This window comes from Larus michahellis, chromosome 11, assembly GCF_964199755.1.
Source record: "Larus michahellis chromosome 11, bLarMic1.1, whole genome shotgun sequence".
In the NCBI taxonomy this organism is placed as follows: domain Eukaryota; kingdom Metazoa; phylum Chordata; class Aves; order Charadriiformes; family Laridae; genus Larus; species Larus michahellis.
This window is the reverse complement of record NC_133906.1, coordinates 8,756,462-8,783,189: the sequence shown is the minus strand read 5'-3', so window position 1 is coordinate 8,783,189 and position 26,728 is coordinate 8,756,462. Positions and strand designations below refer to the sequence as shown.

General features: G+C 35.6%; 1 protein-coding gene across 6 annotated transcripts in view; it reads right to left on the bottom strand.

The window, feature by feature from the left end:
* GABRB2 (gamma-aminobutyric acid type A receptor subunit beta2) overlaps nucleotides 1–26,728 on the bottom strand; it is a 170,453-nt gene that overhangs the window by 90,260 nt on the left and 53,465 nt on the right. For all 6 annotated transcript variants that reach the window (XM_074603510.1, XM_074603514.1, XM_074603511.1 and 3 more), the window contains one exon: nucleotides 21,938–22,158. In XM_074603510.1, the coding sequence (XP_074459611.1) occupies nucleotides 21,938–22,158 (221 nt within the window). The remainder of the gene's footprint in view (nucleotides 1–21,937; nucleotides 22,159–26,728) is intronic.

Sequence of the window (26,728 nt, the reverse complement as noted above, 5' to 3'; positions counted from 1 at the left end):
AATCAGTATCTACATTCAGGCTAATTCAACTTTAGTTAAGGGTTTACTGAATGCATGACAGAATCATACAGTTTGTTTTTTTTCCTTTAACAATGAGTCAAACCTAATGATTAAAATTAACAGGCATCTAAGTTAACTCCAGCTATCCTGCTGAAATTCACACTGTTTCCCAAGAGCTACATCTCCTCCTGTGACAAAGTTAGGATGTTCAGTTACAACCTTTCTCTTCCTCATCTTCATTTTGGAACATTCATAACTTCGTTCCAAATAGAAACAGGAAAAACACACCAAAACCTTCTGACATACTAACTGCATCATACTGGCAAGAACTGAAAGCTTGATAAGCTATATGAGACACTGAAATCTGGAAATCTAAACAGAAAAGCTCGACAGAGGATGCTTTTAGATATTCAGTTGGTCCTTTCCTGTTTCTGAAATAATATCAACTAGATCTCAGGGGCTATAACACTAATCCACACGCTGCCAAAAGAAAAAAGAGAGAGAAAAAAGAAAAAAGAGAGAGAAAAAAGAAAAAAGAGAGAGAAAAAAGAAAAAAGAGAGAGAAAAAAGAAAAAAGAGAGAGAAAAAAGAAAAAAGAGAGAGAAAAAAGAAAAAAGAGAGAAGAGAGAAGAGAGAAGAGAGAAGAAGAGAGAAGAAGAGAGAAGAAGAGAGAAGAAGAGAGAAGAAGAGAGAAGAAGAGAGAAGAAGAGAGAAGAAGAGAGAAGAAGAGAGAAGAAGAGAGAAGAAGAGAGAAGAAGAGAGAAGAAAAAAAAAAGAAAAAAAAGAAAAAAAAAGAAAAAAAAAGAAAAAAAAAGAAAAAAAAAGAAAAAAAGAAAAAAAGAAAAAAAAGAAAAAAAAAGAAAAAAGAAAAAAAAAGAAAAAAAAAGAAAAAAAAAGAAAAAAAAAGAAAAAAAAAGAAAAAAAAAGAAAAAAAAGAAAAAAAGAAAAAAAAGAAAAAAAAGAAAAAAAAGAAAAAAAAGAAAAAAAAGAAAAAAAGAGAAAAAAAAGAAAAAAAAAGAAAAAAGAAAGAGGGAGTTTCCTTCTAATGACCATATTTTGCTGCAGAATATGTTTTTTAATAAATAAAATTTGTATTCATTTAAGACAAGCTTCAGTAATCTTACCAATTCTTTTCCATTTTGATACTAGTAAGATCCATTAGTTTCTATAGTCAGTTATTTGCATTTATGATCAATAAAGCTATCAGATTCGGAAGATACTTGACTGACCTGATGAACAGCCTGAGACGATTCTGTACACAATGCCGTTATCAGATAGTGTATGACCCGAGTCTCAAAGAGAGTCAGAAGAGTTCAACTGATTCTAATCGGTTTAATCACATCTCTGCTTTCCATATACTTATGCAGACAGTGGGTACTGCATTTAACATTTTGTATATCCAGAACTGCATTTTAACACTTCATGCTGCAGTGAAAGTTGAATCAATACATAGGCTATATATGAAGGATTTCTTTGTATTGTATACTTTCATAATTTAATTTAGAAAACATGTCCCCCATTTGCTTTACATGTCACCTTGACTATATATAAGACCTTTTTTCTAAGAAACAAGTTATGACGCATTCACATTTGAGGTGGATGAAGAGTCAGCTGAAAAATATCAGTTCTACCCTGAATACAGCAGATATACATTTGATGAGACAATAAATGCTTATCTAAGATATGTTGGACCTATCCTGGAACCATTCCCTGTATTCAGGGAATTGTTAAAATTATCATTTGGCTGTAGAAAGTGCATCTTTTTTCTTCCTTTTTTTTTTTTTCTTTTTTTAAACAATCTCTAAAATTACTCCCATGCTTTACTTAAAAAGTCTTCTATACGTAAACAATAGGACAGCACATGCTGAAACTCAGTAAATTAAATTCAGAGCATCAGGAAGGCATTTACTTGATTAAATGCACAGGTACTTTGAGGTGACCGAAAACACTGGCATAAACCCACAAGGTGAAAGCCTCACTCGCACAGCAGGTTCAGCACAGAGCCATCTCAGAGGCACAGCAGTGGGCTTGATGACTGCTGTGTCCTTTTTTACACATCACGGAATCTTCAGAGTTGGAAGGGACCTCTAGAGATCATCTAGTCCAAGTCCCCTGCTAAAGCAGGATTGCCCAGAGCACGTTACTCAGGGCTGCATCCAAGCAGGTCTTGAAAGTCTCCAGAGAAGGGGACTCCACACCCTCCCTGGGCAGCCTGTTCCAGTGCTCTGTCACCCTCACCATAAAGAAGTTTTTTCTCATATTTGTTCGGAACTTCCTATGTTCCAGCTTGTGCCCATTACCCCTCGTCCTGTCACTGGGAACCAATGAAAGGAGTCTGGCACCATCCTCCTTAAACCCACCCTTTAGATAATTGTAATCATTAATAAGGTCTCCCCTCAGCCTTCTCTTCTCCAGGCTAAAGAGTCCCAGCTCTCTCAGCCTTTCCTCGTAAGGGAGATGCTCCAATCTCTCAGTCATCTTTGTTGCCCTACGCTGGACTCCCTCCAGTAGTTCCCTGTCTCTCTTGAACTGGGAAGCCCAGAACTGGGCACAGTATTCCAGCTGTGGCCCCACCAGTGCAGAGTAGAGGGGGACAATGACCTCCCTTGACCTGCTGGCCACACTCTTCCCTGCGCAGCCCAGAATTCCGCTGGCCTTCTTGGCGACAGGGGCACACTGCTGGCTCATGGATAATTTACTGTCTACCAAGATCCCCAGATCCTTTTCTTCAGAGCTGCTTTCCAGCAGGTCCGCCCCTAACCTATACTGGTGCCTGACATTCTTCCTCCCCAGGTGCAGGACCCTACACTTGTCCTTGTTGAACCTCATTAGGTTCTTCTCTGCCCAGCTCTCCAGCCTGTCTAGGCCATGCTGGATGGCAGCACAGCCCTCTGGGGTGTCAGCCACCCCTCCCAGTTCGGTATCATCAGCAAACTTGCTGAGGATACACTCTGTCCTCTCGTCCAGGTCGTTGATGAATACGTTAAACAATACTGGTCCAAGTACTGACCCCTGGGGGACACCACTGGTTACAGGCCTCCAACTCAACCCTGCTCCATTAATCACAACCCTAACCCACATCCTTACCCACTCCTGAGCCCAGGCATGGGAGCAATGCCCATCCAGCCACAGCCTTTCAACTAAATGTGGATGACTTCTCACAAAATCAGCCTGTTTGATAGGCTTTAGAGGAGGGAATTTTTATCAGCAAAACAAGTATTTCCTAGGATTCACATATATAAAGAAGGAATTTCAAAACTCAGGAGTTTGAGTTTGTTCCCCTTTGTCAAATCTGATGTTTATCAGAGCAATCTTCACTGTGAAGAGCGCTGAGCATCTTTTTTTAAAATGTTATTTTTCACATTATGTATTGTCTGCATGCCAACACTGTTATCTGATACCAAATGATGGTAAGAGGATGTGATATTAACCACCTAGCAAGAACACCTTTAAATTTTCTTGATGTACAAGGATAAAAATAGTTTGCACTACTCCCTCCATAAGGGGTAATACTTACAGGAAAGATGTTTGAAGAGCTTTTTAAAAATAACAGCTCAACAGAAAAGTCTTAGCAGGGATCTGGACTTCAAGTCAGCACTGCCTGCAATATGGGGACAGTAGGAGAGAATGCTGTATAATGGAACTGCCACACCTTTACGGGCAAGCAGGTTTCTCAAGTGAGAAATACAGAAAGGTACATGAAAATTATCTCTGCTATGTCTTCAAAGGGTAAAATAGTTACGTATAAGCCAGTCCCAGCATTCTTATTTCACAACATTAATTTCACAATACATATTCTCAAGTATCTAGTTAAATGCCACACAGGGAGAAATATCCAGCTGTTTGGGTTTTGTTTGGTTTGTTTTTGTGATTTGGTTTTTTTCATTGTCCAATATTTCAGTATTTCACATACAAACTTATTTTCAGATATTTCAAGCACTGATTAGAATTCATCACTACTGTCATGCATTCCATATGTTCATTTAACCTAAAGCTAGAGCTAGTGACATGGCAAAATCCCTTTTATAGTGGTAAATCTCATTTCTAACCATAGCCCAGAAATTTAGCAAATAATGTCAGCAGTTTAATAACTTTCTTGTTAAGGTTAAATGTTTTTCCCCCTTCCTCCAAGTTGACAAATGAGAAGACTAACCATTTGAATGTCAGAATTGCACCAAGGAAGCAGGCCTTCAGAAGTTAGATGGAGTCTGCTTATATTATAATCCACATTTCATAGGGATACAGACACTGAGGTGATAACGAGCTTGCTCAAAACTGCTGTACTTTCCAGAATTTTCAACAGTCAACAATCTCAGACTTATCACGCTGAAAGCATGCAAGTATGTTTGTAGTGCAGTGAATCTGTCTCAGCTTTTCATTTACCCAAAGTAATTTTCTAGTCAACTAGTTCAATCATGATTGCAGTGCCTTAACAAGATCTTAACTTCTCTCTTTTTGGAATAGCAGAGAGCCTCCAAAATTCAGAATACCAGCGCCTTACTCAGAGAGCTAACTACACATTATGCAAAGCCTTTGCATCTTCCACGTTAAGTAACAGAAACCATGCACTTGGTGCAAGCCTACAACTCTGTATGTATGAAAAATAAGTTCCTTTCAGGTCCTTTCTACTCCTTTTTTGGTCGCTTCTCCATTCACATTTCTGACTGTCTGTATCTCAGGAACCTTGACATTTGCCAAACATAGTCCCCAAAGCCACTCCCCTCTCTCTCAGCATCACTCCTCTGTGACCCAAAGGCTCATTTACCCCTCGTCTCCTCCCCTTGCAGGCAGCTTCAAGTATAGAGGTATTAACCTCTGTATTGCCATAGACAATATGTATACTTGATAAGGAGACACCAGAGGTAGAACTCTCACGGACAGGAAAATAACTATTTTCTTAGTTTGCAAAAATAGCTTTTAAAGGGTAATACTGAACTTCCTTTGATTGTACCTGCAACACAGGATTTTTCCTAAACAAATGAAGAGTAAAATAAAGCATGAAGACCAAACTCAATTGCCCTAGTATTTGTGAATAGCGATCAGGAACCCAGGAGTGATACTTAAAAGTAAACAAGCCTTTAAATCGTGAGTAAAATATATCAAATTAGTGACTTTTGTGAAGAACAAACCCAGATAATGTTTGAAGACAAAAATGACAATACTATTCTGTGAAAGACACAATAGTAGACAATCTGGCGAGTAGGATGGCCACAACAGACAGATGACTTCAAAGAAGAAATGAAATTTTAAGGAATTGTCTGTATTAGTTGTGCTTAAATTATTATTTTTCCTGTTGTTTCTCGCAAACCATAAGAATAAATAAATGTATAAGTAAGAAAGAAAAGCAAAACAATAAAAAAGCAGTAAAAGTATTTACTTTCCATCTGTAACATACAAATCACACTAGAATTTTAGTAATTCAGAAAAATGTTTGCAGTAAAACTTAAATACCTGTAAATCTTGGCTTAAGTTTTAGCTACGTTACAGACTGAGAAGTCTGTGAGTCTTTTGAATGCATAAGGAATGACTCGTAGTTACCCACATAAAACAGGCTCTGCGAGTTTCACATGCTGTCAGTAGGAATGAAGAAAATTCAGTGATTCTGGCTGTAATTTGCTTGAAGGTTTCAGGCAAAGCTTGGCACAGGTGTGCTTAAAAGAGAAAGCACACATCCAAATTCTGCCTCTTAGCAACAAGATATAAACTTAGTATTTGATTTAAAAGGCAGGTGATGAATCACAAATCTTCATAAATAAGGAGATGGTAATACACCCTCTTTGCATGGTGTAAATGTCATGAGAGGAGGAGATGGAAAGCGAACTATCACACAGCTAAGCCACTACCATCTGCACAATTAATATATGTTCTAAGCAACGAGGGAGTAGGAGGGAAAAGCATCATCACTTATGACTATGTAGTCATTAGCCAAGATCCTAATCTTCATTAGACAAACGAATTAAAACTCACCATTTATTGAAGCTGTCACAGTGGCTCCAAAACAATACTCTAAAAATGGTCCCACTGGAGTTGGATGAAAACGATGCATTTTGAAGGAGTAGTTAGTAAGCAGAAGCGTGACATCAAGATAAACTGATAATCTAATGCTATTAATCTAAGGCAACCCTCCTCCCTCCCCGTCCCCCCCCCCCCCCATTTTTACAATAAGGAGGAAAAGGAGGAAAAGAAAATGACGCATATCACAAATTTTAGAGGAAAAGGATAAAAAAGGCCTGTAATTGAGTGAAAAACTGACCATAAAAACACAACTGGCTTTCCAAAAGATTTAGAAATTGTACACACTTTACATTAGGAAATTGCTGAAGAAAAAGCCTGGATGAGCACGCAGTGATAAGGCAGAACAGCAGAGTTAAGCAAAGTCATAAGGGGAGAGGATAATGTGTTTTCAAAGCAACCATGAGGAGGCTGGACAACCTTGTCAGTGCTGAGAATATATTTGATGAATTCTAAGTGAGGGGGGAAACCTCTTACTCTGCCAGCCACAGATCTCAACTTACCTATACAATTTATTTTCATTACTACTCAGTAATTAGGTAATGCTCAAAAGTAATGCTCAAATGGGGAAGGGGAATGTTTTTGCTAACATTGACCCTTTTGCCAACACTGAGAGGCACTTGTTTATCTAAATGGAAACCCTCCTATGTTTCTGGCTACAAAATGGCTTCACTAAAACTTTTTTAGTAGATAAATCCTCTGATGCAGAGCTGACACCCTGTTCTCTTAACTGATACCACACTTTCAGGATGGAGGATGAAAGATTATTTGTTGCACTAGGCCTGAACTACCAGTGTCTTCTAAAAAGCACTTTGAACATCATATTTTCCAGGGCTAGTAAGAACAGCTGAACAACAAATAATTGCAAGGAATATAACTTTTCACTTGCTCAGACCTGTCAAAAATAACGAACACAAATGAACCCTCATTTTCTGCTTATTTCTCTCAACTGAAATGGAATTTTAAAAGTTTGGAAGTACGAGAATATCTTATTTCTATAAATACTTCTGTTTTTCTGCCACATGCACAACATTAAATTTGCCATATTCCCACTCCATTTTGCAGGGGTGGGAAATTCAGGAATATAGTAGTGATATTCTGAGATATTTGCTCAGGCCCAGCAAACTCTCTCTGCTTATCAGCTTGGCCATCAGTAACATATCTAGCATAAGACAAAATGCAATATACAGATCCATTACTCAACAAAGCAAAACTAAACACCATTTTTGCTACTTATTGCACTGACATGCAACTTAATAAAAAAATATCTAAGTGAGAAAAACTGGTTTATCAATGCTTTTTTTTTTTTCTTTCATAATGTTGAGTCATAATTATTTCTCCTTTTTTGAAGCGATGTAGTTCAGGCATTGCATCTATTAGTCATGTATTTCCTAATTGCCTTATATTGATCTCACATCTATACCTTCCTCTGAACAATCTCTAATAAGAACCTGTAACGGCTAAAATGAATAGCAAATTTAACACTTAATATTTACTTTGATTCTTGACATTAAACAAATATTAGTCTATGCCCTTTTCCTCATGTTCAATTCTGTGGGGTAGTATTCCAACTGCTAACCATCTCAGTGCCTTTATTCAGTCTTACCGTTATTTCTGTGATCAGGACACAGTCTATTTTCCTAGCAATCCCATGGATCACAGCTATTGATTGTAATGAAATTAAAGCTGTATTGAAATAAAATGAAAAGATGACGCTTAAGGAAAATTAAATGTGGTGAAGTAGACAAGATGTGACCAGATAAGGCAGATGGAATGGGAGTCTATGTCCTTCAATATATGAAAAATGCCTTCACTGGTCATTAACACAGGAAATAAAAAAAAAAAAAAAAAAAAGCATAACACCACAGTGTCAGAATCTGAAACATCCCTATATATAATGTTTTGAGGTGGTTTTGGAAATAATTAATGTCAAGTGTTCAATATAACAAAAGAAAGAATGCCATGATACACAAATACATGATAAGTTAAATCGAAGTTAAATACAGTTAAATCAAAGAAGGAGCAGAAGAGAGATGACGGCAGGAAGCCTGACTTAAACAGCAAACTGCAGTTGCTGTTGATTTACATGAGTGGGACCCCACACGTAGCATCAATGGGTACCTACAGAAACACCTATGCAGGAGGAAGGTTTCTTCCTAGTCCTTGTGTATGAAGAACTTTATACTCCCAAACAATGGGATTTTCGTCTCTTCTGGAACTGTAACTTCGGGGTTTTTTCAGTTTGTTTGGTTGGTTTGGTTTGTTTTTTAAGCTAACTAAATATTTTTAAAACATCATAATTCTGAATCCTGCAGGATAGGTATCTGGAAAAGACTTCAGGACCCTTCAGAATCAGGTTAAGTTTTATGTATTTATATTATCAAAGACATATGTAACTGCAAACTAAGATCACCTTCCTGGGCACCAGCATCCAACATTCTATCAGTATCCTTCAGTCTGAATTGCATGCAAATAATTTCCCTGAAATTATATTGTGTCTTCTCTATGACATAAAAACATCTTGCATGAGAAGCTGAACACAGAAGGCTATGAAAAAGTAATTAATCTTGACTATATGTTCAGTACATCTTCCTTCAAAAGGAAATAAAATACTCAGTTTGGTTGGTGGGGAAGGCAGGGGGAGAGTTGTTTAACACACAGCAATGCCTTTACACAAGTCTTTTTCAGATAAATATTTCAGTCTAGAATGTATTTTCTTGAAGGCATACCAAAGTTATATGAAAATGACTAATGGCATATCTTTCTTATGGCTACTCTATTACCTCTTTAAAAATCCAACAGCAACAAAAGTCATCTGTCTGTCGTACGTGACAATTCTCTAGCAACACTAACACTGTGAAACAATATTCAAAGGCATAAGGTAGTATTTGTACATTAGAATTATATGTGCTTTGGAGACCCTCTTGTTGTAGAAACAGCCCGCAGACTAATGTTTAAAGATGCACAGTGCTTTATTCTCAGTTGTTAGCCAAGAATAAACTGTAGCCTAGGATATAATTATGAAATAAACTTCTAATGTGTATAATTAAAAATAAAAGGAGAGAGGGATGAATATTCAGCATGCGCCTCCTTGCATTTGTCTTGTTTCCCATCTTGTGCACTGATTGTCATCTCTGCTTTTTACGTACAGAACCAAATTGAACAGATACGAACCATATTCTAGAGAGAATGATAAAATGAAAACACAGATGATGAAATCTCACTGAAATGATTGAGCTTATCAGCAAGGTCTAAAAATAATTTACCTCCTCAGCTGACCACATACATTCTGTAGTCATCCGAGTTCAGGGGATTTCTAAGCTCTTTCCAAGTGGTATTCAGTGCCTGAAATTTGTAATATTTTGGTAAAAATATCTACAAAGTAGATTGTGAGAAGCCTTAGCATCATGGTAAATTAATGTTTTGTTCCTCTCCCACATAAGCAGAAGCATTCAGAATTTTGTTGGAGTGTTTCTTCCTATGCAGTATGTCAACTATATTGCCTTGTTAAGGTACATGGTTATTATTGTAAAACACACATCTTGGTTTTATATATATATAAATATATATATACACACGCATATATATTTAAAAATATATAAATATAAATATATATATATGAACTACTTAGAGACCAATTATTGTTAGCTAATTTTGGCTAGCATTTCCACCAGTAACAACTACCATAAAAACTGGCACGACAAAGAAAGCCACAAATAGCAAATGACGAAAAAGGGGGCAGAATTCGTAGACGGTTGTATTGTAATAAAGAAATTTTTTCTTCTAGCTCCGCCATTTCTGATGTTTACCCAGAGATCTCCAAATGGAGATAGTTTCAGGATTGACAGCAGTAACACACTAAAGGGGTTTAGAAAGTTATGGTCCATGAGAGGGAAGCCTGCAAAATAAATGCTAGAACACTTGGTCCTAACCATGCTACACCAGTTTCAGTTAACTGAAACAGAAATCTCAAAGCCTTTTTCCCCAACAGCTACTCAATCCTTCATTTTTTTCCATTCTGACACTGAAGAGGATGTGCCATAACATTTTTCAATATAAACTGAATAAATTTTCCATAAGCACTTTAAATAAAAAAAAAGCACTGGCATGCAACACCTTCTACAGTAAAACTAACTTAGTCTTGCATTGGTTGTTACGGTCTATCTCTACATTTTCTAAGTGGAAACAAATGTTAGCTTTATAATCCCCAGTGGCTTTACAACCCTGGACAGGGCTTTGGGAAAAGTAGATGGTTTTTTGCATAAAATGTTCGTATGTTTTTATATGCCTTTCACTTTTCAGGATAAATTGTTTGAGCAAATATTTTTAAATGTCAGAGTTTTAAAATAGAATCCCAAGAGAGAGACCGTTGTCAGCAAATGACAACACACTTATAAGCTGTAACTATTTTCACGCCATTTGTGAATTGTCATTCACTATCAGCAACAGTCATCATACAACCAAAATTGTAACCCATCAAAAGATGCCATATATATACCATAGTCTGTATTTATTACCATTTTTTTAAAAAAAGTGTTCTCAAGAATGATGTATTGTACCATATGAAGATGGACAAAACATAATGATTTCTCAATTCAGAAGCTGAGGAGGAGAATGCACTCTGGCAAACTCTCCCCGTGAAATGCTGCATGTGGACTTACAGTTCATATATGAGAATAACTTAGGGACCTGAACATTTGTTTTTTTCTGTCAGCTGCCCAGAAATGAGAGTGTCCACAGACTACAAGCCATGGAGATCTATACAGTATTGATTACAGACACTTGAAACACCTTCTGCTACAGAGACAGCAATTTCTGAGGGACCAGTCTCCTGGTCACGTCACTGAGGTAATGGCCAAGGTCCTTTTTGTTCTGACACAAACATGTTTGCAAGTAGTTCTTTCCTTGTGGTTTGATCTCACAGTCTCTTTCTGGCCCCGAGACATTTTTCCCATCTGCTCATACAGATGGCACATTCAAGTGAATTTAAAAGAATGGTTTTTACAAACTTCTTCTGTTCTCTTTCTTCTCAAATTACATGGTTCTAGACTAGCAGAAGGCAGGGACTGTTCTAGGGATGCCTAGTCAGAAAGAAAAAAGCACCAGAAAAAAGTATTGCCTTCTTACACAAGTGATTTAGAGAAGAAAAACTATTTCCTGAATGGCTAGTGCAAATGCCTGCACTGTAGCCTAAAGATCAGTGATAAGAATGGCTTAAAAATGCTTTTCTGCAGATACTTACACACATCTCTGGAGTTTGGAGAACTTATCTGGAAGCACAAAACGCCCAGAATTTCTTGTAACTTATCCTAGTTTCTCTTCTTCTAAGCAGGACTGAATATTATTCAAAGAAAAGGTCTCCTCAGCTGCTTTGCACATTGAGGGCAAATTTGCACATTTAAGTTTTCAGAGGAATAAAGAAATAGAAAACAGAGGCAGGACATTATGGTAAAAATACTGAAAAAATAATACTTGGATTTTAGGAATTTAGGCAATTCTTATTTCTCAGAAATCATTTTACCATTTTGTAAAGCTCAATAAAAAAAAAAACTTGATAAAACAGTGGGTGAACAAATCGGCTCTTCACAGAAAATGCTTTCAAAAATAAAGGAAAAGTTTTTTGAAAAAAAAAAAAAATCACTAAAACTAGATGTTTAACTAGAATGAGAAATAAGCCCAAGTACTTGCACCTTCAGATAAAACACTTGCTAGAAAAAAATGCTCCATTCATTTAAGAAATAGCATTCAACACTGTCTTACGGTAAATGTTCATAGAAGCGTAAAAAAAAAAAAAAAACAAACCAACACCCCAACCTCATCTGTACAGTCACAAGAATAACTAAAAGTATTTGTGACCCACAGAAATGGGGGAAATAAGAGGTATTATTAGTTTGAAACAAAATATCATAACATGCATTTTTCTTACACATGCAAGGCCTTAAAATTTCACTCTGAAAGCTCTCTTACCCTGTCCCTACTTAAGACATCCCTGTTAGATTTTATCAATTTTAGACAAAAAAGATGTACAAGTAGAACTTCATTCATATATACAAATATATACATATAGTATATATGTCACCTATTTAAGCATGTGTGTGTATACAACACATATAAGATCCATCTCATTAGCTGAGTCTTGACCAGAGCATTCTGAAATTTTATGTATGCCCTTCCTATACGAAAATTTCCATTGTCAGGATCACCAACTACCAGCTAAAATGACATGATAAAAGACATTACAGAAGGGAAATAAGATAGATTGCTGTAAGTCTAAATTATGCTAATATTTAAATTTAAATTCAAGATGAAATGTTTGATGACCTCTATTTGTTTTTGGAATATGCAATACCCTTGGAGCAACTTTTACATGGTTCTATAGCTGATGGAGTTTTTGTTGCTAATATAGAGTAAATGCCACAGTTTGTCTGTTAGGCGATAAAACTCGGAATTTTTTTCACTTCATTGCAATGTAATAATCTTGGATAATAGAGCTTTTAATGGAAGAGATTCCTGTGACTTAAAGCTTTTTCCTTATTAAGCTTAATTGAATTAATTATTTGCATACTAATGATTTAACAGCCACTTCATATGAAATAAAAGCAAAAGACCTTCTTGAATACTTATCCCATACTTAAGATCTAATAAAGGAACTGAAATAGAAAGATATCTTTGTTTTCTTTCAGATAGGGGAGGTATTTAAAATGCAACTACCCTCCCTCCTGCTGCGGACAGAGGTGTTCTTAAATGATACCATTCCAAATCCTACAGCAAAATGCATCTTTAATCTATGACTCCTTAATTGAAAAAGATATTTATGACAGTCAGTGATCTCCTCTTTATTCCAAAAAATTGCATCTTTCCTAAAATCGGCTTATTTTGTGAATGGGCTGCTAGGTAGGAAAAGTGGAACAATGCGATTCTAAGGAAAATGGAACAGATTTGTATCTATAAAACAGGTATCCCAAGGTGCATATGAAGGCTGGCATTTTATAATTCTTCATAATAATGCTCAGCATTTATGTAGTGGTTTATGGGATCAAAGCACTTTACAAACAAATTAATTAATCTTCACAACACCCCTGCGAGAAGACAGGGTTTAGTATTGCAATTTAATAAATGGAATAACTGAGGCAAACGTGTATGATTTGTTTCATGTCACAAAGAGAGTCCAGATCTTCAGTTTATATATCATTAGAAATAACAGTAGTAGTATTTCTGTGCTGAATTCCTTGTGACCTTCAAAGTAGCTATTTGCATGATTAAGGAAAAAAATCTGGCCCCAAAATCTTGGGCCAGAGCTGATACCTTGTTTACTTAAAACAACAATGAATTCACTTAAGCAACACGCTGGGATTCAAGTTGTTTTCCTTATGCTGGATCTAGAATCACTGTGCAAGACAAGAGCTGGTATCTGATGGGTCCTGCCCTAGGATTTCCAAATAATGAGATTGGCATGGTAATGCTTCCTTGTTAATGCAGATGATGCTTTGTACTCAAAATTCTACATAATTGTGCAGCATTCTTCATAGGTAATTCAAATTTTTTCCAGTCTCCAAAACAGCTACATGACTTCAATTTGAGACGGTTTACTACACTTGCATTTATTTATGCCTGTTTCCAAAAAGTTCCTGCTTTGAACACCTGCATGCAAGATGCAAAGGTTCTTATTAATGTGTATGTGTACTCTAACAGCCTTGACAATTTGGACACAGAAATCCAATTCACCTCATTTCTTGCACAAAACTAAACAACTGCATGTCAGACTGAATTAACTTCAGCGAGTGTCGGCAACTGAAAGTTCAGTAACTGAACCTATGGGCATGAGCACTAGCACAAAAAAAATTACCCACTTAACATAAAGGAAACACTTGTTCACAGTACTGAGATTCTCATGTTCAAACAAGTCTTAAGCAAACAAATTACTTTTCACTTATTTTTTGCAATGCTTGCATATGCCCTTATTGTCATATAGAGAAATTTAGTATTATATGTTTACATGAGATAAAAAGAATGACAAGAAGTGATATCCAAAATTAAGAAAACTTACATGTTTAACTGGGACAACAGAAAGCTACCATATTTTAAGACAAACTTCAGAAAATTTACATTCAAGAAAACATTTTCAACCTGAAGTTCTGTGTCATTGCATGACACATGGTGCTTCCACTGGGCCAAAATCACTAGGACAGAGACAGTAAAAGGGTGTAATATTCAAGATGGTTATCGTATTTTTCAAATTGGCATTTAACATTTACATTTTTGGCCCTCAAATTCACATTACACTTTTACTGGTCATTTGATGTCCCTGGCATGACACTTTCAACACCTTCATGAAGATATGCGTGAAGTTTATAATTTTTTTTTTTCTGTTTTTTAAACAAATGGCAACACTACGTTGAGATGCTATTGAAAGAGGAAGCCAGTGCAAAAGCTGATATACTAGAGCGATAGAATAGCATCTCACTGTAGGGCTTTTTTTTGTTGCTACAAGGTACCTTATTATAATGTTTATTTCCTTTTCTCCCCTGCGGCTAGGCAAGACCTCAGTTTGAGTGAAGGGCTGCACAGCCAAAAGAGGCATCAATGTGATGGAACCAGAAACACTGCCCCCTGGACAGTTACCATCACCAGGACTACAGCATCCAAAATAACACCTTCCCCCCAAGAAAAGAAGCCTACGTCCTTTTTATCCTTTCTGAAATCCCAAAATGGAGAAAGATTAAAATGATCTTCTTTTTTGATAAATTTTTTGCTTAGCATGAAAGGGCATTAAAAAGTATTTTAACTTCTGTCCACCATCTGGAAATAGGCTTTTGTAGCAAAAAGGCAGGACAGATCTCCTGTCTCTTTCTTGCAGAGGAAGTCTGGGAATTTACAAGGATAACTGAAATCTTATGCAAAGTCCAAAGATGTAATTTTAAATCCAGCTATCACAAATGATTTTATGGTCCTGAAAGTGAAAAATGGAAATTTTAACTCCAAATCATGCTTAGGATTTTAATCAAAAAAATACGCCCGGGGGGTGGGGCAGGAGGCGGGGGGAAGAAAAGAAAAGGGAAAAGTAGCAAAAGAAAGATCAGATGATTTCCTGAAGGTGTCTGGTGTGAACAATTCACCTCTCAAACAGTGTGTTCTGAGAACTAAAGGCATTTAGAAAGGCAATTGCTTTTTAAATTGTCCATCAGATTTTGTAGACAATAAGCTGTATATGAGAAGTTAAATTGATGAACAAGTCTATTAATACCACAAAAATGCCCAAGGCTATTTTAATACAGCAAAGTGTGGGAGAGTCTATTTTACTTGCAACAGTGCAAATTTCCAAGCAGCTGAAACCAAGTGAGCAGACAGCAGAAGGCACAGCTGAGACAACACAAAATCCAAGCATCCAGGACTATTTTGAATTCACATGACTCAATACTGATAGCAAGAAGTAATAAGAGGACAAAGCAAGTCCATCATGCACATAATTGTCTCATTTACAGGAGATTACCAGGTTATATCTGTTGAATAGTAAGGAATTATTGCTAGTTGGGTTGGAAAATTATAGTTAGCAATGTATTAAATAAAACTTGGCAAGTAAAACTGTTAGGCTTTCAAATAGGAAAAGTCTTTCATTTCTGACAAAACTCTGTTCTACTTCCTTCTGGTTTTCTTTTGGCTAAAAGGGATGGAAATGTCATCACCTGACAGGATGTGGCCCCTATCAGAAGTCCATGCATATTCTATTTTTCAGCAAAACACACCCACAAGCTTCAGTTACAAAAAGCATAAAACTGGCCTACTGAAGAGACACAAAAGTATACAGTACTCTTTGTCATGTAATTATCAGTCCTCAACGACTAACCCACTGCCGCAGAGTTCACATTAGGTCTGTTAGGAGAAGCGTATGTAAGAGTGAATATCTAAAAGCAGCCTGATAATGGTGCAAAACCACACGAAACATCTTTGTCTTCACCCACTTCTTTAACTATATTTAACCCTAGTATTCTAAACAAGTTCCTCCTTATTCTGACACCCAACACCAGAATGCTCTCTTGCAGTAAGGAGGTGAGTTCCAGAAAGACACGATAAGAAAGCAAACAGAAGGGTCTTGCTCATCACCCTTCTCAAATCTTGCATTCCAACCCTGGAAAAAACCTCAGAAAACTTCCCGTGCTTCCACAGGCTGCAAATTTCAGACAAGTGTTTCTTCCCCAGAATTACACAGAATAAGTCAGAAGAAATCTGAATTTTCTATCTGCATTTTAGAACGGATTTGATGTCAAAAGTCAGGGGAAAATTTGTATATTATATATAAAAATAAATTTAGGAAACAACAAATCTTACCTACCATAGCAACTATTTCTGCTATAGGTATTATATAAACCAGATATTTTAACATGCAAAAATCTAGTTAAAGACATTTCTTTTCCCGAATTCTGCCTAGATATCTTATTCAAGCTTTGCTCAGCCTATTGTAAACTGATTGTTATCCTAGATTTGAATCTTGGTCCTCTAAATTTACTTTTCTATATATGTTGTGCAACCACCAATAGCCTATTGGAAGTCATTTTAACTACCAACGCATAGTAATTTTCCCTGTAATGACTCTTTATTTAAGACTATATGTTGCCATTTTCTACCATTTTAGTGATTTAAGTATATCGTCTATTGAGTGTCCTGGTCTTAGCAGCAAAGAAGAATTTTCTTGCCAGATGGAATATGAAAATGATATGAAACCCCCCCTTTTTTGTTTAAATTGAAAAAAAGAAAGTTCAGTCATATTTGCAAATAGCATACTGCAACAGGAATGCAAAAAAAAAAAAAAAGTGTTTTCCCAAAACATAAATAGGTGGCAGCTATCCCTCAGACATAAAAATCCTTCTAAATGTAGAAGTAATCAGTATGCCATGTTCTCTGTAAAAACTTGGTCACAATTCAGTTATTCAGTTATGCCCTTAACTAATGCCCTATAGCACTGAATAGGGCAGGCTATGAGGACGTCATAACTACCATATAGATGTCTACAACCATTATTAGCCATTTCTTTCCCCCCCACACCTCTTTCGGTGACAGCATAAGCCAGATGCTTACAAAACTGCCTCCTAGTCCTTCTTGAAATTTACCTTCACAATCTTAAATCTAATCAGATCTGACATGCATACCGTCTATGGGTTCTGTGAGGAAAAACAAAAAGAACAATGTTAAGAGATCACTGCTTGCTATATCCAAAGTAGAAATTAAACTATAGGCACATAAAAGAATGGAACAGTTACATTTATACACTGCCATTTTGGTAATAAGCTCACTTGCAGTTCAATGAATTTGGTTACAGCAATCAAGGTAAATGAAACTGAATTCACAGAAACATGTATACATATGTTTACATTTATACACACATGTTTATATATAGATGTATGGGGAGGCAATGGTAAAAACTTAAGACTGATATTTAAAGGAATCTCAATTTAGTGGAATGCATCTCAAAGTAAGAATATGCCACTGCAAGTATAAGCTAAAGTAATTTCATGCAGCAATAATAGTAGTGATTTTCAGAATACTAATAGCATACATGTTTTTTTTAAAGATATGTGGAAATTAATAACAACAAGCAGGCATTTTTAAGATATGTGGAAATTAATACTAAGCAGGCATTAAATATATCACTACTGTGGACACTTTAAATCACATTAACTTTGAATTAATGTTAGATGAAATAGCTAGTTGAAGTAGTTAAAGCTATTTAAAGCTATAAAACTGAAACCTTAACATTAGAATCACATAATTGATTGCCACACGGTCCAGTGAAGTCAAAAGCAAAATATGGCCAATTACATAATTCTGTTGTGTTACCAATATCTGTATTTGCCCCATCCAACCCAATGTTTGAAAGATGTATTAGCCAGAAAGCCTTTCTGAGACCTACTCAGCTGAGTCTAAGGAAGAAGAAGAAGGATCTACAATTCATCAAAAAAATCATACAAAAATTTGTCCATTAATCATTAGTAATTAGGACATATAAGAAGGGGGTTTTGAGGGTAATTATCCAACTATGACAGACCTATAGTGATATTCAGGTTTGTCTATTGCCCTTGACCATCCCCTCTGCAGTCCTCCTTGGAAACAAGCTACATCCTGAGGAGGACAGGCAGATAGAAATTTTACAAACTGGAAAGAAAAAAATAAAGCTAGAAATAGACATACTTCTTTTCAAAACTGTAATAATATGGCCTTTGCAACATGTTCTTACGCAAATACTGTAACATTTTGATATACATTACACACATACATGTACACAGATGCAGTCAAGATTTCTCTAAAACAAAATTACTTATCCAATTAACTGAGACCAAGGAAAAATTTTTCATCCAAATCCATTACCTATTGTGCCTTTAAATATTTTCTTTTTAACCTGAATATGTCACAAAAAATAGAGGAAAACCCTTAACCATAATTTTCCTTTTTTCACTTGAAGAGCAAATAGGGTTATGTTTCCTCCAACACTCAGTACAGGGTGTGTGTGAATTTATCTAAGAGTGGGAGAGCTGTATAGTGACCTATCTACTGTATCCACTCTGAAGCACATCTTTCCAAATGCGGCAAGTAATCTCAAGGACCACCCCCCACAGGTTTTAGTATAGAGTAAGGTACGCTGTCAAAAAGAAAGATTTTTCTTATTAAACTGGCATTGCTAGGTCTCCATTTCCATGGAAGAAAGAATAACAATTGTTTTATTTCTCATAATAGCTGATAACGTTAATCTGACAGTCCTCCCAGGACTAGAGGCTATTTAGTCACTCTTACACTAGAAAAGAAAATGGCCTTTATGAATATCCTGTTGTCAAAAGCTGGACCTTTTCTTGCCTTCAAGAAACAAGAGGTATCCTTCCCCTCTTTGCTGTTCAAGTACATAGTTGCAGTAGGACCCATGACAACTGCAGCCCCTAATCCTTTGTGATGGGTAGGGGGAGTACAGGGTGACAGTCATCTTGCTACTGCCCTCAATGTACAATTCATTTCTGCACAACAAAGGTACAAAGGCAGAGTTCACATCCATAATTCATCTTGTACCAGCTAACGGGGTACAAGAAAACACTCGAAATGTACCAAGCAGAGTAGTAAAAGGGATGTAAGATAATCACAAAGATGAGATTGCTAGGTATACTGGAATATTAGAAAATTATTTCCTGATCTGAAATTCTTGACCTAGAGAAAAATTCTTCTAAACACAGCAGTTTGGGCTGTGCGCAAGTTCTACCATAGAAACAACTTATAGAATTATTCTAAAACCATTTTGGATACCATATTGGGATTATAAGTATTGAAAACAATACCTCTGGGAAACAAAGGATCAAAGCATTAGTAATGTTTCATCTAATTACATTAAACAGCTTTAAGTAAAGTACATACCAGATTTATCTTTATCACATCATAGAAGATATTAAAACTCATTTGCTACATATGCCCAGTGAAAAGTAGAAAGTTTCACCCAAGACAATGAAGCAGTACCAACACCAATTCAGCCAAAAAAGACGACTAAGTTCATTCTTGTAGTGGTCCAGAATATTTTATGCAAAACACTTTCAGAAAAAGTTATCTTATGTAACTAAATAAAAAATTTGCACAATCTTAAAATTTGTGAAAATCACGATTGTTAAAAAACACCAACACTGAAAGAATAAACTTCAGATTTTAGTTGTCAATTTTTTATTTTCTTTTAAGCCATCGATACCTTGTTTCTTTTGGGAAACAAAAAAACCCCAAAACCTTAGAAAAAGTATTTTTCATGAATGGTTTTAAAGTTTCTAAAGAAATTCTCTGTTTTACTTGATTCTTCTACATAACAAATTTTGTGAGCTCTACTTACTCTATCAACATTTTCAAAAATAGAAATTATTATGGATTCTTAAGGAGTCAGAATGAAAATTACTTGTCACAAGTAGCAATAAAAAGTCAGAATTATTGAAAATATTAAACTTTATATTTATGTCCTAATTTATTATGAAAAATAATAACAAACATGATGATTTCAGATTCTTAAATTGAAAACTATATCAAAACCTTATTGTTCTCACTCCATTAATGGAAATGTGTGCTAGGTAGTGTTTTTATATTTCACTTTACTATAAATAAAAAGTTTCACCATTTTAAGGAACCAAGTATCTGTTGTTTCCTTGAACAATAACAAAAATTCCTTCAACGGAGGAAAAGGTAAGGAGCCAGGAAAAGCCCAGATCTTTTCCACCAAGTGGAAGATGTTCTACGTTCTACAATGAAGGATGAAATCAGCATCTTGCACATTAGGAGTGCCTCAAAACCATGAAGTACCTGCTAAGTGAACATTTTCACACTTTTCAACCCCCTTTTCTGGAGGTAAATCATCATCTGGCACAGACTGCAAGAGTCCAGGGATCATCCAGACAGGAGGCATCTGAAGCCCAACTCCAGCATAGCGGTGAGAGCACTGATCTAGTCTCTCTCAGTCTCAAGGAGAATGGTTTCTACCTAAAAGCAAGAAGCCGCCTGTCCCGAGAAAGGCATTTTCTGGCACAAGTGACTGGCTAAACTTTATCACCCTGGCAATTTTCAGGTTTGGGTGTGAAAATTGATGTCAAATGCCAGAAGTGTTAAGCCTGAAGGACAGTTTAGGACTTCGTTTTAGACATTTGAGTTCCGGTTTAGTAGCCATGTTCTAAACAAAAGCCTCTAAAGAGAAACATATTAATACCTATCAACATTAGTTATATTTGCGCAGCTGTCTGACTAATTTAAGTAGTTCATGGTAAGGATTTCCAGAAACACCTGCATGTTAAAGTGCAATAGCAGAACTAAAGGCATCCAGATCAGTGACTCATAATAGATAATCTTAATGAGATATGAACTTCATGGTCCACGTTTGTTCAATGACAGAACTAAATATATAAGACTATGCCACTCTCCTTTACTGCTAGGTAGAAAACAACCAAGTCATAAAAGTGCATGCTTCTTGACATGATAGTTATAGGCAGACAACAGAAAAATCTCACTGAAAATGAGAGAAATACACTAGTAAAAGTTTTAAGAATTAGCTTCCCCAAAATCATTATTGTATATTATTCTCAAAACGGAAATGACACATTCTAGATTTAAATTCTGCATCATTCTTCTATCTCTCGCTCTTTTTTTAAAAAAAAAAAAACGTATCAGTGCTTTCTTTTTATTTTGTTACCTACTCACACCATATAAAGTCAGACATCTTTTGCAGGAATATATTTAAATCACTTTCTTGGTAATTATTTTTTCTATAAACATTTCTGAACAGAAATTTTCCCCCAGTTTTCAGAACTTCTTAAAAGTGAAGTTATTCTGTTGATTTCTCCAGTCACTAAGAACCTGGATATTTAATCATCACTCTCCATAGTCATACACAATAACAACATTAGGCTGAAAAAACATTTCAAGTCATACCTCTTCTTAGTGAAAATCAGAAAACTGATTCATCTGGGTAGCGTACAAACCAATCTAATATTCAATCAAAAATATTTATAAAGTATATAATTTAGATAAACTAGCAATTCAGCTGCCAAATACATTTTCCCTTTTTTCCTCTAATCCTCATTTTGTATTTATTTCAATTCCTTTGCGGAAGAAGTTCTAAAACCGGCTTTTAATCCAGAATGAGTATTTAAAGTAATATTTACAATCTTACCTGTTCTTAATAAAAGTGTCTGAACTGTACTAAAAATGGCAGTTTATCTACAAAATTTATATTAAAGAAATAAAAATAAATCTTTATCCATTCTTAGAATACTTAAGTTAAAATTGTTTTCAGAATATCATCAATTATATAGAATATAGCAACAAAAAGAATAGCAATAACAAAGGGCAAAGAATGGGTTTTAATTTGAAGCCACGATTAAAGGACTAAAAATAAAAGACAGAAGAGTTAGAAATGGTTCACACTGACCTGAGCCCATAAAGGACTGTCCCATCTGGATGCAAACGGATCATTCTGTTCTTCACAGTGACACCATGTACAAATGACTTCTTGTCATTCAGAAAATAGGTATCTGGAACCCACAGCTGATCAGCTACTCTGTTGTCCAGAGTAAGGTTTAGAGGTATTACATTATACGACAGCCTCTTATCCCTCCATGCTTGCTGAAAGTACATTGTCAAGGTATAGTCCTGTGATTATAAAAACAGAAAAAAGTTTGCATTGAAACAGACAGCACACGTGTAAAAAAAAAAAAAATGCAAATACACATTTATTCATTGCAACTGTTCTTAAAGGCAAACATTTCTGTTCGGAATTTCCCTAAGTAGATTTAGTACTGAATATCTTGTGTATACTTAATAACAGAAATGAGAATACAGAAAAGATGCAGTATTCACATTTTATGAATGGCTAGGGAGTTGTCATTTCAGTATTTATAAACAAAGCGGAAAAATATTTGTAGATGCTTCACAATCTGCAGTTTATGTAGCACCTTGCAAGCCTGGGAGCTGCAGGAAACAGGAAAATTCACAGTTGTGTATTCCATCTCATGGTCTCCACTGTATTCAATAGAGCTCTGGATCAGCCCTTGTATCTCTGAAGCTGCAGTTACTACCCAAACACTTCCCTAAATTAAAATATCTTCAAAGTCTGTTAACTTTCCCCTGGGCACTGAAATCAATGGGAAGTCTCTGAGGTTTCTATGCTGCTAAGTCTTCTACTTAATTTTATAGATGAAGTAACTCTGGTTACTTCAATGGAACAATTCTGAGAGCACAATTAAGCATCTGGGTAAATATATGCAGTATTATGAGACTTGCATTGTCTTGATGCACGCCACTAATGTACAGTACTTTGGAGATGTTTCGATCTTCTGCTGTTTTAGAAAACAAGATAATTACAAAAATTATGTTTTTGTAAGACTTGTTATACAGAGGCAGAATACTCATCACATACTAACCTATACTAAAAAACCTCCATAAATAATACGCAAAGGACCCAGATCACTGGGTCAAGGGCTGTAAAACAACACTGAAGGAATACTAAAAGAAGAACTATTCTAAAACCAGTATTTTGTTTTGCTTGTTCTACAGAACTCATAATCAGGCCTCAGATTATTTTGATTTAGAATTCCTATTTAACATGGACTTCATAAAATACTGACAACTGTTAGCTTGCAAAAGATTGCTTTCAAGAGAAAGTCATTAAAAGCTGCTGTGATGATCAGCAACCCCAGAATTCAGCCACGGCAAAGTATGAAAGTCTCTATCTATGCATCAGTCTGAGCACTTGAAAACAAGAAATCCCACCTAACTTGCACAAATAATTAGCTATAGCGTCTCACAAATTAATTTCTAGCAATGCATAACAGAGAAAAGCATGCAAGATATGAAGACATTATTGCATAAATTGCAATATTACTACTCATTAGCTACTCTATATTTCAAAGATCACTATTGAAACTGGTTTTATTGCAGTTGGCAATGAAACATCAATCCTCCTGCTGAAATACTTTAAAAGCACCTGCCACAACTGTATTTTACAAACATTTTAATTTTAAAAAATGTTTGACACATGAACACTCCACAGAACTTCTCACAAAATACAAAAAATTTTATTTTGTATTTTCACAGACTAAACTTTCTAAAAAAACTAAACAAAAAAATTCCTGTAAGAAATAAAGAGTGAAATAAAGAGTAAAATAAAGAATAAAATTGATGAAATAAAGATAAATAAAGAATTAAAAAAAAAAAAACGCACACAAAAAACCCCAAACCTAAAAGCTAAATCTTCCATTTCTAGAAATTGCCTTTTCACAGGACAGCCAAGGACTTGAGATAAACACCAAATCTCACAAGAGGTACTTGGAAAAGTCACCTTTCTTGGTGAATGGGAAAACAGACACACTAAATTTCTTCCCTTGTTATGTAGGGAGATGGGATTCATCCTACTTAACTTCAAGCCCTGGAGACACATCTCTCTCCACTGATTTTAGGGCATCTAGGGCCATCAGCCCTAACCTACGCACATCAGCGAAACACCTCCAGTTAACTGACATGAATTCAAGCCAATGTCAACAGCAAATTGAAAAAGATATCAGATATAACTTTTATTACCAATATCTGAGTATCCAGAAAACTTTTTTCCTTTCTTTATTAGTGAAACTTTTTATGCATAAATTACGTTGGTGTAATTATTCACTTTAAAATGTACATGGTCCACCTTTAAAAACATAGATAAGGAAGGCCCTTTACAACTATGGCTATTCCAGCAGAGTCCTCTAAGCAATGACACAGCACTTAGAAACAAATTGACCCTGTGTCTTCTACAGAACAGCGTGCGCTCAGATGAGTCAGTATAAATTGTTTTTCTACAGAAATGTTTATTTCCACGGTGGAAACACTCCACATTTTTTAGGTATCTTTCACCAGAAGAGCCCACGTACGTAAGCTTCAAAATGCCTCTTCAGTTTTCACTGAAGCAGGGAGAAATTCGTAAGAAGAGTTAGGACGTTTCTTCCTTGTCAACACAAAACCAGAAGGGTAATACTGTCCTTACAGTCTTCTTCCTATTTGCGATGGTTAAAGGTTAATCATCTTCACTTGTTCTGCCTTCAGCCCTATGCTGCGGTTGCTAATGGAAGATGTACACCCAGCCCATACACAGAACCCTGCTCAGCTTTCATAGGGTGTCACAAACATGAGCAAAACTGCACTGTTACAAGTAGGTAAACACCAATTAAGATTTTCCAATTATTTTAATACCAAATACATTTACCTGGTAACTATTCTAATGTTTTCAGATCAGTTTTAACAATCTGAAACATCTTCCCCTCCCACCACTCCAGAATCAGGATGAGAGGCTGCTTTCAAGAATGTTCCACCTATGTCTGAAGGATTTTACTGTTATGCTTTGTCAGTGTTCTGCAGTATTTGATTCATAACCAGATACAAGAAAACGTTCAATAATATACTGACAGGAAGAAAATTTATTAGTCTTCATTATATTAATACATCACAACATAAATGGGTGAGCTATGGTAATTGCTCCTCTCTTATCCTTGGAACGTTGCATTTTATTCCTATTCTAAGGAATAATCTACATGTATTAATATATAGCATATATATAGAACATGCTTCCTTCTTCACACCTCAGTAAAAGAGGAAAAGAAGAGGCGGAAGAAAACTAAACATGCATAGTTCAATGCATAAAAACGAATTACATAAAACTGTAAATTTGGAGCACTGGCATAGCTGAAAGAAAAGCCAAGTCACCAGGCTGGGGTACAGAATCAAACACACTGTGTTCCAGAAACAGAGCTTGCGTTCCGACTGAGAATTATTTGTCATCTGTTGGCCCTAGTTTTCAGGTGTGACTGGAGTTTCTGGTGTCCAAAACAACACACCTTAAATATTTTTTTTATTAAACCCTCACAACCGTTCTAATTTAAGTGTGGTTGCTTTTTGAAAAAAAAAAAAATTTAAAAAATAAATGTGTTCCAAGCTGCATATTTCAAAGTATAAGGGATTAGTTAGAATAAAAAAAAAAGGAAAACCTGTCACATAAACTGCAATTCATGCTTTAGAAGGGAGGGAGGCATCTGTTTTCAAAATCCCAAATGAAACAGTAATTCAAAAAGACAATGTGCAGATACAAAGTGTCCCTGAAGTATCCCAAGACACTTTATACTTTGAGATTAAGAACATGCTTGCCTAGCAAAATACTACAAGAATAAAGTCTGTTAATCTCGCATTAAATGTGGGCATTCCCCTCTATTCTAAGGATAAACATCAAAACAAACGTGCAAGTATCTTGTCTCTTTAGGAAGACAGGCACGCAAAAGAAGTATAGGAATAGAAGTGGCTAGGTAAAGGATGATTTTAAGTTGTTAAGGCCTTAGCATCCTATTAAATTCACAGTATGGGATTGTTAGAAGCTTAGAGTAAGTATGAAGATGAAATGGGAGTGAATTAATTTAAAAAGCCTAGCACAATGCAGTAATTATAATGAGCTGAAAGAAATATGAAACCAAACTTCATGATGACTGTGTCTGTGTATACCATTAAACAGGCATAAACTAAAAAGGTACCGACTGTTTACAACACAGGCATACAGAGACACATTGTACAAACATAAATAAGTAGGTTCATCAATTACCCTGAGCACGTGTAGCTTCAAATGCTGTACAAAATTTTATTAGCGTAGACAAAGTTACAAGCAAAACTTAGAATATAAACAGGCAAATACTAATTTTTTTGTAAATACACAAATACTATACTCTGTATAGCTTTCATTATTATTCTATCATTCACATACATTTAAATTTAATAAACTTTCTTATTCTGTCCAGATGCAGAAATTTAGGTGACAAAAATGGTTACTCCTATTCTATTCTGATAAGAGAAAAGATCTCTCCTCTTTTCCTTATCAGCTAAAGTTCAGTTTCCCAGTTTTCTTCTTCTTTATTTCACACAATGAACAGAAGAGCAGCAAATATGAGACAAAGGTAATCTTAATGCAAATTTTCTCATATGAATAAAAAAAATAATGAGCGGTTTTATTAGCATTAGCATATTTACGAGTAACTTTTATCGTGAACATTATCTTTGCACGATGGCTGTCTGCAAACACTTTTAACTGCTGGAAAAGTAAATATGCTGGGAGATTTAAACTTAAATTTAGATGAATAGAATTGTTACAGACAGCCAAGATGTCGGTTAATGACCATCAACTTCAAAGATCCAAGGAAAGATACCGCAC